At 36.8% G+C, this 17,064-nt stretch overlaps 1 protein-coding gene across 2 annotated transcripts; it reads right to left on the reverse strand.

The window, feature by feature from the left end:
* Positions 1 to 249: 249 nt before the first annotated feature.
* Positions 250 to 12,247, reverse strand: LOC131544940 (B-cadherin-like). Of its 2 annotated transcripts, none has more exons than XM_058783480.1 (16): positions 11,989 to 12,247; positions 11,736 to 11,850; positions 9,423 to 9,670; positions 8,707 to 8,823; positions 8,459 to 8,614; positions 7,981 to 8,128; positions 7,698 to 7,870; positions 7,485 to 7,613; positions 7,202 to 7,387; positions 6,874 to 7,118; positions 5,103 to 5,248; positions 4,811 to 5,029; positions 4,479 to 4,700; positions 1,552 to 1,682; positions 1,177 to 1,320; positions 250 to 1,082 (listed from the first exon to the last, which is right to left on the reverse strand). In XM_058783480.1, the coding sequence occupies exons 1-16, from the start codon at positions 12,037 to 12,039 to the stop codon at positions 876 to 878; spliced, it is 2,637 nt and encodes an 878-aa protein (XP_058639463.1). In that variant the 5' UTR covers positions 12,040 to 12,247; the 3' UTR covers positions 250 to 875. The 2 variants fall into 2 exon arrangements, with proteins under 2 accessions (XP_058639463.1, XP_058639462.1); XM_058783479.1 differs by having other exon boundaries at positions 8,707 to 8,844; positions 11,989 to 12,240.
* Positions 12,248 to 17,064: the final 4,817 nt, after the last annotated feature.

A 17,064-nucleotide genomic window follows, 5' to 3' on the forward strand; every position in this document is an offset into this window, starting at 1 on the left:
TTATCTGGTATCTTTTTGCAGGATAACTACTGGGTAATTGTAATTTTACAGCATACACCCACTATTAGGATTAGTTGCCAACTTCTGCATGAAGAAAAAATAAAAAATAAAAAATAAAAAATAAATAAACACTAGTTACCACAGTTTGACTCCGAAATGAATGACAAAATAAATTGTTGAAACTAAGATTATCCAATGTTTCAGTATAGAGTGAGATGTGCTGTAGACTGTACACTTGGAAACAGAGAGTAAAAGTAATTTGTTTAATAAAATATGCAGTGCAAAACATTGCCTAAATCATAACTATAAAACACAAAACGTCAATAACATCCTTGTAGCTGATAGGGGAAAGAAAAAAGGATAGCAATAAGACACCTGCAAATATCATACAAAAGTTTTTGAAAAATCAGTGCTCTTCAAAAATGGTACATTTACTGCATCATTCATGCTTCAGATCAATCTTTAATGCCAAAGTTAACAAAAGGTAACAAAAGCATTACATAAAATATACAGTTAAACGGCTTTGGACAAAAGTCTCAAGCCATATAATAGCTTCTTACCTACCGAGCAATCAGAGCAAATATTGAAAGTCTTTTCAATTAGGAGCTTCATTTAAAGAGGGAACAAGAAAAACAAAGAAAAAACAAAAACAAAAGGGGGGGGGGGGGGCTGCTCCCATGAAAAGAAAACACTTCAACTCAAAGAATCGTTTTGTTTATGCTGATGCATAAACAGTGCTATTATTCCAGTTCCAACTTTAAACATAGTATCACCAGACCATGAAGTGAAGTATAAAAAAATTGTCAAATTTGTGCACTTATAAACCAGTGTGCCTCTTGCGCAGGAAGGGAAATATAAAAAAAAAACAAAAAGGCTCAATCCTCTCCTCCTCCAAACATGTCTGCCAGCTTCTTAAAGCGTGGGCCCCACTCATTGAGGAAGTCATAGTCTTGGTCGTGTCCTGAGCTGGAAGAGTTCAGGGAGCTGAGTGAACCTGCATCAGAGCCTCCGCCTTCATAGTCGAACACCAGGAGGGAGTCATAGGGGGGTGCTGTGGGGTCGTTATCCGCAGCCTTCAGATTCTGTGGCACAAAGATTGTGTTATTTCCATACATACACCTTGTTATAAAAAGATCCATCATAAACACAGAATTTAAGACAGGAACAATCACTTACATCATCAATGAATGTCCCAATCTCCTCAGGGTTGGCTGGTCGTGGTCTATATTGAGGTGCTGGGAGGAAAGTGGGTGCCACATCATTTCGGAACACTTCAGGTCTGTTGTCCAAGCCACGATGCAACACACTCAAATCAAAATCCTGTGCAGAAAGGGTGTTTGATATGAAAAAACTGCAAAGACGAAACTAACTACTACACAGCATGCAGAAGATCAGTACATAGACTCAAGCTACTTTCTCTCAAGCTAATCAATGAACATCTAATAACACGATGCTTGACTGTCAATATTTTGTTTCAAATTTAACCAAACACTATGAATTCAGCCATCAAAAACTGATAAAACCCCTAACATTTTTCAAATTAATACCAACCTGATCATCTTCTCCACCGCCTTCCTCATCATAATAGTAGATGTTGTCTCTTAAATCATCTTCAGGGAGGAGGGGTTCTTTTTTGGTATTGCTTTTCCTCCTCATGAACAAAAGCAGAAGAAGAACGAGCACTGTGGTACAAAGAACACAATGTAACTTACAATAGCAGTCTTCAGGAAAACTCAGTAGTAATAAGAAGTTAACAGAGACTGAAGTGTCCATTTCTGCAGTATAGTTTAACCTGTTAACCTGCACCGAACCAAAGAGCGTGTCTGCGCTTTTAATTACCGTTGTTCTAGAACAATAGCCAAATCAACTATCATTTGAAAGCTAAAACACTCAAGATTGATGTTCTGAGCTTGTTTTTGAAATCAATGCACCAGAGAGGAAAGGGTTAACAAATGCTGAAGGACTGGCCATTTAAGCATGTACAAAGTGAACGGCAGTACTTAAGTTTCGCCGCCTATAGCTCTGGTCAGCTCGGACTATTCCAAGAAACACCAGCATACATTTCAAGGGAAGGGTCCACTGTTCAAAATGCATCCCACCTTTTAATCCAAAACAACAACAAAAACAAAGGGGGGGAAAAAAACGAAAGATCCTCCTGTGTTTACATGAGCAATTAGAGTTATAGTTAACGATATTTATATTTATCCATTTAAGAAGAAATAGATCCTAATTCGTGTTCCAGTTTTCTTCAGAGTAAAAAGAGCCCTCTCCTTCAAATCACAGGCGATGTTATAACCCGGAACAGACAGGGAGTCAGTGACCGGTTCAGCGAGGGGTCAATCTGCGCACATCAGAATTGGGGTGTTTGAAGCCAGCCAATGCCTAGCCAGCAAAGTTTTGATGGATGGAAGTGTTAGCCAACCATAAGGACGTTTACAATGATTGACAGTTTGCATTGTTTGCGTAAGCATGTTTGCATAAGCATATTCGCAGAATAGCTCTGCGCAAAGTTGGTGTGTATTCATACACTCTTGGTTTACACACGAAGCATACACAGACCTGCGTCACGGCGCTACACGGAGTGTTTATAAGCGAACAGATTTTCTCCAAAGCTTACAATCTGAATCTCTCCATCATGGATCGTCGACTTTAGAAGTGTTTTTGTGGCGTTTGATGGTGTTTTGGAGGACGTGGTGAGAAGCAGCAGTGAAGAGAACAGCGGAAAGACATGCACGACAGGCAGAGATAGCATTAGCATGCAAGTTTCAACAGTTCTCTTGAATGTTTATCATGTATTTGCAGGTTTTGTTTCATGTTAGCTGTTTTAGATTCTAAAAATGACAACGGAGAGGGATAATATGAGGGGGCTACATGAGTCATGTACGCGTGTGTATGTTTGTGGTTATGTAGAGTCAGTGTGTGAGTGCGTTTTTGTGACAAATGAGGACATAAATTTGTACAATGACAAGGGTATGGTATTACAAGGAGGTGGTGACTTTTCAGGACATGTCCCCACTTTTCAAAACGCTTATAAAAATCACAGAATGGAGTGTATTGAAAATCTGAAATAGCACAAAGTTTCCTGTAAGGGGTAGGTTTAGGTGTAGGGCAATAGCACATACAGTTTGTACAGTATAAAAACCATTACACCTATGGGATGTCCCCACTTTTCACAAAAACAAACGTGTGAGTGAGTCCGTGTGCGCGCGCAAGTAAACAGTGTTGCAAGTTTGATTTGTTTTGCTTACACACTTACCTGTTTTTCAGTGGGTTTGGTGCATCCAGTTGGTCAGAGAAAAAAAAACCTTTTTAGTAGCTACCTTGAGTGTCCTCCTACACAAATAATGTTACTGAAAAACTAAAGCAACTATTTACTATGTATTACTATATTAGTAATATAACTATTTAGCAGGTAATTATTATTTTTTTTCATAAATTACAAATGTTGTAAAAATGTCTTTTGCATGTTTTGTGTTTTCATTAGTTCAAAAATGATCAAATCTGTTTTGGTTCACTGTTTTCATTAGAATTGTTCAAAATAAAGACAGTTTAGTTTGAATGTTCAAACTCCAATGATTGTGTTTTTATGTGGTTTCATTGGTAGAGCAGTTCTGAATTGATATGTATTATGTAGTTTTGACTCATTTGGTTACCAGGTGTCCATTTGGAGTCTCCAAATGGCTTTTTTGAAAGCCATTTTTTTTTTATTATATATAAATAAAAGCTTACAGAATCTACATTTTTGGGAGTATCATCCTCAAATTTGAAATCAAAACATGGTCAGATATTCAGCTTTACCTTTATGGTGTTTTCAGGCCTTTGGCATCAAAGCCCCATCCATTTTTCCCTTAGTGAATTTCATTAAAAGATATCACGAGTCACTTTCATGTATATTTTACCTTGTTTTACTCTGTTACTCTAGAGTCATAACTCAAAATTAGCATAGCAACAAAGGTTGAAGTGTCTAGTTTCAAACAATAGCAGATTTTTAAATCTAGACCTTAGAGTTCAAGAACTACAGACATTTTGTTGTCGTTTTTCACAAAATGCTCAAAAATAGGGGTGCAGGTTAAGATGTTAACAGTCTGTATCAGGGGTTCTCAGTTTACATTCAAAAGGTCAGAATCTGAATTCTCATCAACATCAAAAAGGTCAGAAATAATTTTTACAAAATCATGTTTTGTGTGCATATAGACTCAATATGCACACAACACCTAGAAGACCAACTACGTTTGCTAAAATAATCAGTCAATGCAGTGGGCATACAGTAACTGTATGCTCTGTATACTATCACAAACTAGTAAACCAGCTACAACTTGTTTATTTAGCCTCATTTGATTTGACTGCCAGGGGTTAGGACTAGGGCTGGGCGATATATTTCAAGCGATATGCATGCGCATCTCGTCAGTAAAGCCGGATGCGATATATCACCCAGCCCTAGTTAGGACACACAAAAATGCATGAGAGAAACTACATACACAGTAGAGCCAAGATTCCTCCCAGGATCCCAAGCACTCCAGATAATGGCATCCCTGCTATCTGCTTCTCAGCAGAACACTGCTTTTCATCTCCTATGCAGTCACACACAGTTGCTTGAATGGAGCTGTCCTGATACAGCTCAAGTTGATCATACACTCTCAGGACAACATTGTAGTCCCCCAGCTCCAATGCAGTCTTCATTTGCAGAAGAACTCCAGTTGCTAAAATGGATACATTATAATAGTTAGACATATGTAGCCACTACCAACCAGCCAGCCATTTTAATGTGAAAGAATGAGTTGAATTTCTTAAAACATTAATAATTGCTCACATGTTTCATTCATCAAGATGGACCAGTTTTTACTAGTTTCTCCTTGGGTCTGAACACTAAAGGGTGCACCAAAAGGAGGTCCATCTTTGTCCGTTATAGAGAGAGAAACTGATCCACGATTGCAAACTTTTATATTCCTTTCATTAATAAAAGGAGCGTTGTCATTTACATTCTCCAAATCAATTACCAGGGTTCCTGTGCCAGTTGCTGGAGATGTTGCTGCACACAAACACAAACATATTAGAAAAAGGCTATGCTGCAAGAATTCCTTCTACCTAGAAACACAAATTACCGTCATCATCCACAGCCAAAATGACAGCTTTGTATTTTCCATCTTTGACATAAGCAGATTCTCTATCCATAAGGGTTCTGACTTTAATCACTCCGGTCTCTGGAGACACACTTAGCCAGCCAGCAGGATCATTACCCATTTTATACCTGGAGGAACAAAAACCATACAAGTTAAAACTAGAAGGGTTCATAAAGAACTTAAGGGGATAGTTCACACAAAAATTTTAATTCTGTCATTAATTACTCACCCATTTTTGGAATACAAATTAAGGCATTTTGGATAATCTGAGAGCTTTCTGACCTAGCATAGACAGCAAGAGAACTACCACATTCAAGGTTCAGAAACGTAGTAAGAACATCGTTAAAGTCCATGTGACATCAGTGGTTAAACCGTAATGTTATGAAGCTATGAAAACATTATGTGCAAAGAAAACAAACAACTTTATTCAACAATTCTTCTCTTCCGTGTCATTCTCTGCCACACATTTACAAGAGGATCACAACTTGTCTTTCTGGCATAGAATACGGATGCACTGTGGCTTGTTTGCAAGAACAAGAATGCGGAAGAGAAGAAACCGTTGAACAAAGTTATTTTGTTTTGTTTGTGCACAGAAATAGCCTCATAAAATTATGGCTGAACCACTGATGTCACATGGACTATTTTAATGATATCCTTAAGCCTCGTTCAGACTGTCAGCCCAAATCCGATTTTTGTGCAAATCCGATTGAAATACGATCATATTTAAGTAGTCCAAACGGCAACGAACTACATGAATTGATTTTTGCAAATCCGTTTCAGTCTGACCGGTCAGATCAGATTTAGCCTAGCTTTTTCACACCACATAAAACTTCATACGTTTGTGTAGAAAACAATGAAAGTCTTTGCAGAAACAAGATTATGTTGTTGCAAACTGCAAGTCAAGCGGGAAATGACAATATACTGCTAGTATACGCACCTCTGAGTTTTTAAACCAGAGACTGCAGCACAGAATAAAGCCGCACATGCCAGCTTCCTGCGTTTCTGCAGCTGCCTCATAAAACAAAATCCATAAACCAGCGCGACGGCAACATGCCATGTCGTAAGACAACATCTGTATTGCGGTTTTCACTGCTGGCATAACGCAATGGCATTGCCATAGAAAACAACGCACATTCCATAAAACAAGAGCGCGCTTATGGACACAAATCGGATATGAACAGTTGCGAACAGTGTTGACAATTATTCAAATCAGATTCCATCAGGACATGTACAAAATCGGATTTGGGCAGCCTGAACAAGGCTTTACAATGTTTCTGGGCCTTGAACGTGGTAGTTCCATTGCCGTCTATGCAGGGTCAGAAAGCTCTCGGAATTCATCAAAAATATCTTCGTGTTCTGAAGATGAACTAATGGTCCAATGGGTTTGGAACGAACGAGGGTAAATTAATTACAGAATTTGAGTGAACTAACCTTTTAATGATATTGGTTTGACTAGTCTAGCATGGTTTAAAAATGTGAAGTTTCAAAAGTATATGCTGTGGTTTGATGGCTGGGTAAAAGAGTTTTGACAGTGGGAAGGTGGTTCTCAACAGTTACATAAGTGAAGTGAGGTTAGTTAATCTTCTATGCATTCATATCTAAACTGTTTGATAATTAGAGCATGTCAAAATAGTCTGAATTTATGAAGAGTACATCTGTGTAAGTTTTGTTAACTGTATTTGTTCACTGTAAGACATGGAAACCTCTAGAGAAAGCAGTCAGAAAAGGAATTGAAATATATTACATATCTTACAATATCTTCTGCGATTTTCCAATGTCCGGATCAGTGGCTGTATAAGTAACCAATTCAGAATCAACTGGTGTATCTTCAGGTTTGAAAATAACCCTCTCCTTTGGATTAAACTCGGGAGGTTCATTCACATCTTCTACATTGACTGTGACTGTGGCAGTGGAAGTGGGCAAAGAACCAACAAATGGATCATCGTTCTCAACAATCACAGACAGAATGTACTGCTTGGTCTTCTCAAAGTCCAGGGGCTAAATGGAAAAGAAAGTGTCTTTTACTGAAGTATGTCATCACAACCAATTGTCTAGGCAAACATATGAGCAACACACAGTACCTTTACAGTGCTGATGATGCCCTCCAGCTGGCTGGGTCCAGTAGTGACACTGAAAAACCCACCCTTGTCACCGCTAATAATCCGATACTTGGTTGACCAGGCCGGTGACCCAATTTCATCTCCATCAGTAACTGTTAGTTTGACCACTTCATGCCCTACTTTATTCTCTGGGACAGATGCGATGTACTAAAACAAAGATATGCATGCATGTATAAGTATTAATGAGTTCAAACACCTATTGGTGGCATAGTTAAACAATTGTAAATGCATAAATTTACGTTACCGAAGTTTGCTCAAACTGAGGAGGGTTATCATTGCTGTCAGTAATAGTAATAACAGCTGTGCCAGTCGTTGACAAACCATTTCCTTCCATGTCAGCAACCACAATTAACAAAGTATATTTGGGCCATTGCTGAAAAGGAAAATGACTGATGAGTTTGTTTACATGAAGTCATTTTAATCGCCACTTTGAGATTCATCAGATGTCACTTCTCACCTCTCTGTCCATGCCTGGTTCTCGCACACGAATGGTTCCAGTTGAAGAGTTGATATCAAACATGTTTGGTTTTGGAAGTTGTGGCTCTTGGCTGACAATCGAGTATCTGATTATACCATTTTCCATAATTGGGTCATCTGCATCAGTGGCTGTGACTGTCATAAACTCGTAGTCTTTGGTGAGACAAAGACAGGTTAGGTGGTAAAAGCTGCAGAGGCATTTGAAAGAAAAAAAAAAAATGGCTGAAAGCTATTTTACCGAGCAAATGCACCTTAACACCTACCTTTTATAGCAGCTTCAGGAACTTGTCCATTAAAAGGATTTTGAGTAAACACAGGCTTATTATCATTTTGGTCGATCACATTGATAACAATTTCCATCGGTTTTTCTGATATACTTGCCACATCAAGCCCTTTAGCATGAGCTATAAGCTAAAGAAACAAGAAAAAAAAGTGGACGTTAAATACTGAATGAACCTCTTTAAAGTCACTTAGTACATGTCCATTAGATTTGGGTCACTGATACACGAGTAGTCCTAAAGAAAAATGACTTAATATTTAGTAGATTCACAAACTTAAATGCAAGGTCTCATGCAAACACAAGAAAAGTGTGTGTCAAGACATTTCATAAAGTCTTTTTATCGGATTAAAAGAGGACAGTTTTATTTAAAAAAAAAAATAAATAACGATCAGACAAGTCCAATGCTAAAATGCACTAAGAGCTAATAGTTGATTTTAAAAAGACACTAAAAATCAACTTACTGTGTATGCAGCTTTTTTTTCTCTGTCGAGTGGCTGAGTGACAAAGAGATTCCCTGATAATCTTTCAACAGTGAAAATCCCCTTTGGGTCCACATCTGCTCCTTCACCTGTGATGCTGTATACCAATTGAATTTCCGAGGCATAGTCTGACTTTATCTAAATACAGAAATCAATAAGAGAACAGTCAATAACAGACAAACCTCTCTCTCAATCTCATTTTGAATAGTCCCTTCATGACTTTCACTCACCTGGACCAGCTTCATTGGGAAAGGACCTCTGCTGTTCTCAGGTACATTGAATGGAGGAATAACCCAGCCTCTCTTCGCTCTCTTTAGACCCGTTGAAGACTTCGGAAAAGTCAGCACCTGATCAGAGGGCAATTCCATCTAAAAATATTAGTTGAATGTGTTAGTAAAAGACACAGAACAAACAATATTTGTTTACAATTAAAGACAGCACACATTTTGTAGTACTTGAAAAACAACATTTTGGCATTTGCTGATATCCTTGCGTGACCAAGTCAACTTGAAACTTTTGAATATCAAAATGTTTACTACAGCCATTGACTACCAAAACGGTTCTGGTAAAAACTGTACAAATATATGGAGATTCATTTTTGGACAGCCAATTTAGGGTAATTTGAGAACTGTTAGTTTCCTAGCTGGATGTACATTATTCCACAATGTATAATAAATGGAGCAGAATAGAGAATGGTGTTAAAGTTTAGAAAATCTTAGGCATTAGGTTTTAGCACTGCATGAGAAACATTCATCAGTATGGATTGAAAATTCAAATATATTTAACACGTCTTCTATAATTAATTGCAAACATGTACAGAAGTGAATAGCTGAATACATCATTCAAGGTATCACAGTAAAAGCTCCATGCATAAAAACTGAAGTGTCCAGTAGAGGTCAGGCTTGCACTATTGCACAGCAGTTTCTTGCATGAAATGTGTTTGTACCTCTGGAGAGGAGATGTTCATTACTGTATCCATGTGATGTTCCTTCTGATGGTGGACAAGCTCAATTTTGACAGATACGGTGTGCTTCTGGCCATTGGAGTCCCGAGCGTGCACAGAAAACACCTTGTGGCCTTCATGAAGAGTCACTTGTCTCTTCAGCGTAACAGTCCCCTCCGTGTTCACATCAAACCGCTTGTCAACGGACTGAAAGAGCGTTCTTGTTCTTCCATCACAGTTATTGAAAATTACTGAAAGTTAAATAAAAGTCAGTCAATTTATCAGTGGTACAAAAAAAAAAAAAAAGAAAAAAGTTTCAAACAAATAAACTAACAGATGTTGCTTTAAGCATAAGGGGAAGCTACTTGCTAAGTTTGTTTTTCCACCCACAATAATAATTGTTTAAGTGACTCATTGTAATAATAGGCAACATATAATGATAAAGTTGCCGCCCTGTATTTGTTTGAAAGAAACCTCAGATTTGATGAAAGGGTTTTTCAGTCTCACTAGCTGTGTTTATCCATTCTGATGTTTGTGAATGCAATTCTGGAAGGTGATTATACCAAATCATTTTGATGACAGACTTTGGCTCAGACATCCCAAAATTATTAAAATATAATTTGAGAAGGTGGGCATTGAGACTGGTGAGCTGGTTTTTATCCAGTTACATGATCTTTATTGCATTTCTGATTGGATTTAAAAAAAAAAAAAAACAATTTAGCATGTGCACATTTTAATATTTTGTGTAGGCATTTCCATTGAGTTTTATTTAAGCAATATCCCAAAACTTGCATTAAAAAAAAAATTGGATGGAAACATAGCTACTGATGGAGTTTTGAGGGTACCTAAAACAAAGCACTGCATCCTGTCAAAGAATATCAATTTGTAATATGAAGTCCTGTTTCGCATGTGGCATAGCTCACAGACATGCTTTATTTCCACTATTTCACAGCTTCAGAATAATGCATACTATGTCAGTTCTTTTACCAAAACTACACACAGCATAATTCATTTAAACAAACACTATCCCGCTATACAGAGGTTTTGCAGTGGCAGTGCTGCCATCCATTAGTGGTCTGAAAGGAAGTGGTGAAACCAATCAGCCCTTAAAAATAAGCCACCATTAGTGGGACACTGAAAGGATGCTCCCTCCAAGTTGTACAGAGATAAACTACAGATCAATTGCACTAAGAGACCAAATACTGGTTTAAGAAAAAAAAAAAACCCCACACCACTTAAGGGTTTTTAAAAAACAAAAAGTTAGTATGAAAAGATAAATTTGTATATGGCAGCATGAAGCTATTTCACACAACACGGTTAGATATTGGATGAGGAAGAAAAACATCCTTTAACATCCAGATAATCTACCCTCTCAATCATTAAATGTTTTAAGTGACAATGTAACTTAGTCATGTTGTGAGATGAGGGGATAAAAATCAAAACTAAAACCACAGAGTCTAACCGTCATCACGTTTTGTGGAAAGTACCTGACTGAAGGGGGAAAATAAACAAACAGCAACAAAAAGACACACATTTTAACCAATGTTAAAATAATGTTAGAAATGTAAAACAGGGCATTACAAAAATAAAAATAACTAGGATAATATTTCAAAGATTGAACAGAAAAAAAAAAAAAAAGTTAATAAAAAGTGAAACGACTTAAATGCTAAATTTGTTGACCCTAATCTCCTGGTCCCACACCCACAGAAACTGTGGCTGAGCTCATCTGTATTAGTCACATTTCACAACACCTGTAAAGTCTGAATCTCATGCTTTAGTAAGCACTTAAACATGATATTTCAGAGACTTTGATTCAACTCCTGACATTGCCTACTAAAATGCGGTTTAATTAAAAATGTACCGGTTAAGACAAAACACCACAACAACCGTTTACCTCGATCACTAGTGTGCTTTACAACTCCAGGAAAGACAAATTTTAACTTGCCTGCAACAAAAACCAGGGAATAAACTTGATAACTAAGTTAACGTATACTAACTTATAGAACCAGTAGCTTTCAAAAGGTTAACGTACAGAGTTTTCTACGAAGTGAAATATGAATTTTAACAGGTCCAGTAATGTCCTACATTCGACAAGATAGCCTTATAAGGAAAACGAGTCAAACTTAGAGTCAAACTTAAAATCAAACTTAAGGTGAGACCAGATTTAATGTAAGAGTTAGCATAAACATAGCCTACAGCGTTTTAAAAACCGGACGAGTTAGTGTACTGCTTTCTTTAAAAATATCTTAATATAATTTTTTTTAAACAACGTTCGGTTGCTTTAGCATTTTAGTGAGATTTGTGAAAACAGCCTACCTCTTCCTAGTCTTTTCCCCCTGTGAAGGTGATCTCTGTGCACTTTAAAAACGAATAACTCCGACTCAAACCCAGGTGTACATGTCGACTCCTCCGCATATCCACACGACAATACCTGACAAAAATTTTAAATAAATTAAAAACAAAACAAATAAGGAAGAAAAAGTATAACAAACAGAAGATTTCATTGACCGAAACTGCGCCTCCATTTTCGGTATATTACTCGACGATCAAAAAAAAAAAAAAATCTTACCTGACAAAGAAATACGATAACTCCCAATCGCACAATCCTTACACACGCCATTCGACACGCTAAAAGCCTCGTAAAATCCTTCAGCGACTTAATCCTTCGAAGTCTTTAAAGTATAACACAGCTGTTCCTTCCAGCGTCTCAGCCGCAAATTGAGGAAATGGTCTTCAGCAGGTAGCTTCGGATCTGACGCAGCCAGGTGACCTCGCCCATCCGGTAATTACCATGTCCAAATATGGGTATGTATGTCTTTTAGACACTCCTATAACACAGGTAAAAAAAGAAAGACCTAAATCTTCGAAAATCCCCGGGTTAGTGAACTACGTGTGAAATATGGAAACTGCTGAAGTGTAGGCTACTAGACCAGACGCTTCTCGAACACCCCAGATAACATCTCACTCAACTCTTTAAAAGACTAGCCTATTTGTGCAATTGCTGTTCACTCAAGTTGCTGAAGTGAAAAACTCCATTCATGAACTTAGCACTGAAAAATCCCCCTGACACAAGGTGTTTTGATGCTGAAATAGATGAGGCATTATTAATCTGCTGATGGATTTAAAGAAGTAGTTTTCTAAAACAAATAGATCAAACTATGTTGTTCCAGTTAATATGAAATCGTATGCTTGGTAAGGGATTTTTTTTGTTATAGACTCCAAATGGAAAATACAATATGAAAAGTGCACACATTATAGAACACTACTGAGTACGATGTTAATATGTAGTAAATAAATAGGATACCTTGTGTTTGTGCTTGGCTCAGTGTAGTCTGCTCAGTCTAGTGTCTGTTCCCAATGGATCCCATTCATTCATGTGAACTCATGTCAGAACAATTTTAGCTAAATCATATTGCACATCTTCCATAGTAGTTTACTCATTTGATCTGTATTTCTTGTGACCCTGATGATTTACTTCATGGTTGATGCAATGATTATGACTTTCGTAGAGTCATCAGGCTCCTTCCCCCATCAATGTCACAATAAACTCCCTAAAAAGGCCTATAATGCTTGCTTTGTATTATATTATTGACCTTAATATATTAATTAATTTAACGGATTATTCGGATATCCATAACTAATTGTGAGTGAGAGAACAGAAAACAGCATGTCTGTCAGTGCCCCTCGCTTACTTTCTGTTCAGCTTGGGATGCCTCAGGCCCCCAAGATAGCCTGGGTTTCATAAGCCGAGTTTGATCATGAGTTTCCAATGTGATCACAATACCTTTAATATAAGCATTTTGTTTTCAACAGATCTTGGTAAAAATTAGTCCAGTTTCAGGAGAAAGTTTCTGTCTTTTCTTAGTGCTTTTTTTCTCTTTTTGTAAACAACAAGATTTAACGGCTCCTCCATTATCATTGTAATTATCTGTCAGGAGAGAATATATCTGTTGTTTTTGTCAGGGTAAGGTCATTAGCTAACACAAAACCAACCTCCTGATTTTATTTTTAATTTTAGAAATTAAGTTTTGCAGGGTGAATGTTCATGTCCTGGTTTTCTTCCGACATACAATACTAGGTCACTAAACTGTAACTGTTTAGTGTACTGTACTGTGACTGTGAGAGTTTGCTTCTTCTCACAAAACTCAAAAATATGAATGTTGTTCAGCTGACCTTAAAAAATCCTTACAAAGGAACGCATTGTATTCTTCATCCTTGAAGTAACTGAGAGCTGTTGTACTAATTGCTCTCAGTTCTTGCTTGGCTTTAATGTGTTTCTCTAATATCTGTCTTTGTAGTACATTGTAGTAGAGACCCATTGACTTTGTAGCATGACGACAACCCTAGACTAAAAGTAAAAGCACTATTTGTAGTAGGGAGGGTTTTAGATATGTATACACACATATACATACGTACATACACTCTTAAAAATAAAGGTGCTTCACAATGCCATAGAAGAACCTTTTTGTCTAAATGGTTCCATAAAGAACCTTTAACATCTGAAGAACCTTTCTGTTTCACAAAAGGTTCTTTGTGGCGAAAGAAGGTTCTTCAGATTATAAAAAGTAAGAAAGAGATGGTTCTTTAAAGAGCCTTTGACTGAATGGTTCTTTGTGGAACCAAAAATGGTTCTTCTATGGCATCGAGTGTATAACAGATTTTAGTTAGGTAAGTGCAAAATTAATTAATGTCTGCAGTTTCAGTGTGTTTCCTCAGTCCACCATATGTGAATTTGGAGAAAGGCTTGAAATTTATCTGAGCACCTAGGAAAGAAGACAATGAATATTTTGTTAATCATTTGTTTGGAGTCCGCTTATCTCTAGCTGTAGATAAGCCCCAGAGGACAAATATTGCAGGAGAAAACATTATATGCTCTGAGTAGAATGTGACCAATGCCTGCATACCGTTCCCAGACTGAGCCAAAGGCTGTTCTGAGCGGTATATCTTTTAGAAAGAGAGAGAAATAGTTTTCGGCATGGGAATCTTTTTGGTTTTTTTTCTGCCTTGTCTTCATGCTTTCTGTTTTTGATTGGATTTAAGTTTGGTTAATATATCGTGAGTGCTGCTGCAAGAGTAGCCTTGGATTTGAATATGTGTCTCATAGCCAACTTGATTTCAGTTTTTAGGCCATGAGTCATGACATTAGGTCTAAATAAATAGTTATTTTGGCTGTTTTGACTATGTTCAGACTTACTAACAAAAATGTTTGTTGCTACTAATCAGTGGACTTGCCTATAAAGTCTTAAAATCCTATTTAAACATGAAAATGTTTAATAAATGTATTATAAAAACGAAATATCAAATTACATCACAAGTGTGGACTTTGTAATTCTTTCAAAAAGTCAGATTGCCTTGTGTACTTTCAAGCACAAGATGAAGATATTAAGAAATTTTGAAATGTCAATTTCATTTCAGTAGTTTAAATGGTCACTTAAATTGTTTTGCACATAACAGAATTTCAATAAAAAGTGCATCAAATCATAACAACGCAAAATAAAAGCACTCTCACAAGTGTAGTCCATAGTATTTTTAGCTGAATCGTTGCAATTGAAGAAGTTATTTTGACTGAGTGCCTATGCCACTAGTTTCATGTACGTCCATAAATAGCGTTCAGTGTGAAATCATTTACATTGGTTACAAGGTCAGCAGTGGAGGTCTAAGTTAATGATTACGCAGTACTGTTTTTGTTCAAAAAGACACTGTGCTCTGTCTGCCAGCTGCCAGTGGAAATACTCTTTGCTTTCATATAATTTACTGCTGTGCTCTGTTAGGAATAAAACACTGCCTTTCAGTGTAAAAAGGATTCATATTTTAAAACACTTCAAAAGTGGCATTTGCAAATACAATCACTTCAACTGTTCTCAGCTTTGTTTTGTAGGATTTTCCGGAAAAACTGTCTAAAGAGGAACCTTTGAATGTCCTCTGAGCTGTGTTAGGTGCTTTTAACAAACAAGTTTGGAGATGTTTGGTGAGTTTTTAAAGCTGGGCGAGGCACTGTAAAAAAACTGTGGGGGATGGTAGCTTATCTCGCTATGAAGAAACCAGTTCCGCATTACACTATCAAAGCCACTCATCCACTTCAAAGTACTCTGCTTCGATACTATGACTCTTCTACTCAAATCAATATTTCCTGTGCGAATAATTACGAATGCAATTGTATGCTATTATGAGAGCTTTTAACCAGCGCAATGTACAAGATTTGCTTATTTGTTAATGGGTAATAACTCTGATAAACTTTGTCAACATGTACTCTAGCTCCAATGCTCTCTTCCCCCTTTCACAATAATTGACCTCTCATGTCCATCAGCCTTAAAAGCCCATCATTATCTAACAAGGGCTTTTAGGCTCCATGAAATGTTTATGCTTGTACAACTTTCGGTATCATGTTTGCTTGCAGTGTCGTGTTCATAGCACATCATGACTTGTCTTCCCAGATTTGGAAGAGAAAGTAGTTGCAATGCCGAACAGTCTGATAGCACCTTGGTTTCGCAGCCATAGGACAAGACTGGTCTTGTGTTGCGCAGGGCCTTTTGTTACTTAGTAATGCATAAGAGGACCTCCCATCTCCTACTGAGCCTTATAGCTAGAGGCATGTAGTTGTCTTGTGACTTAATGCCTCTGCAGATTAAACACCCTCCCCCTGAGTCAATAGTCTGCTCAGGAGCGGAAGAATCGTAGACGGTCTGACAGTGCTATTAACAAATAAGGAAGTATAGCTGATGTTCAGCTTTAGGTTCAGGTCTCAACCAAATCTTACTGGAAATGGTTGTGACGTTACAAGGCAGAAACTGAAGATATAGGGCTGGCTATCAGTTCTCAGGGAGGGATTTTATGACATCAAGATATTTAGAGTGAAGTCATTTGTTTCTGTTTCAAGATCACAGCAGACACTTTTGTTTTTATAATATAGCTCCAAGTTTGTCACGTACACATCTGAATAAATGTAGTAAAATTACCCAGACTACATATATAGAAATACACTACACTACTTAAATTAAGATTTTTCTATTGTTTTTGAAAAACCTCTTATATACTCATCAAGGCTACATATCTTTGATTAAAAATACAGTAAAAACAAAATATTGTAAAATATTATTACAATTTAAAATCATTGTTTTCTGGGTAACACTTTACAATAAGGTTCATTAGTTAACTACATTAGTTAACATGAACTAATAATGAACTGCACTTATACAGCGTTTATTAATCTTTGTTAATGTTAATTTCAACATTTAATAATACATTATTAAAATCTTGTTAACATTAGGTAATGCACTGTGAACTAACATGAACTATCAATGAACATCTGTATTTTTATTAACTAACGTTAGCGAAGAGTAGTAAATACAGTAACAAATGTATTGCTCATGGTTAGTTCATGTTAGTTAATACATTAACTAATGTTTAACTAATGAACCTTATTGTAAAGTGTTACCGTTTTCTGTTTGGTTGTATTTTAAAATGTAATTTATTCATGTGATGGCAAACTGAATTTTCAAGAGCCATTACTCCAGATTATTTCATATTTTAGTAGAAACTACGATACAGTACCATCTAAAAGACTGGGTTATGTAAGATTTTAAAAAAGAGAAACTTTTATTTATCATTAAATTTATAAAAAGCATACATTTGTAATGTTACAAAA

The sequence above is a fragment of the Onychostoma macrolepis genome, chromosome 07 (assembly GCF_012432095.1).
Source record: "Onychostoma macrolepis isolate SWU-2019 chromosome 07, ASM1243209v1, whole genome shotgun sequence".
Taxonomy (NCBI): Eukaryota; Metazoa; Chordata; class Actinopteri; order Cypriniformes; family Cyprinidae; genus Onychostoma; species Onychostoma macrolepis.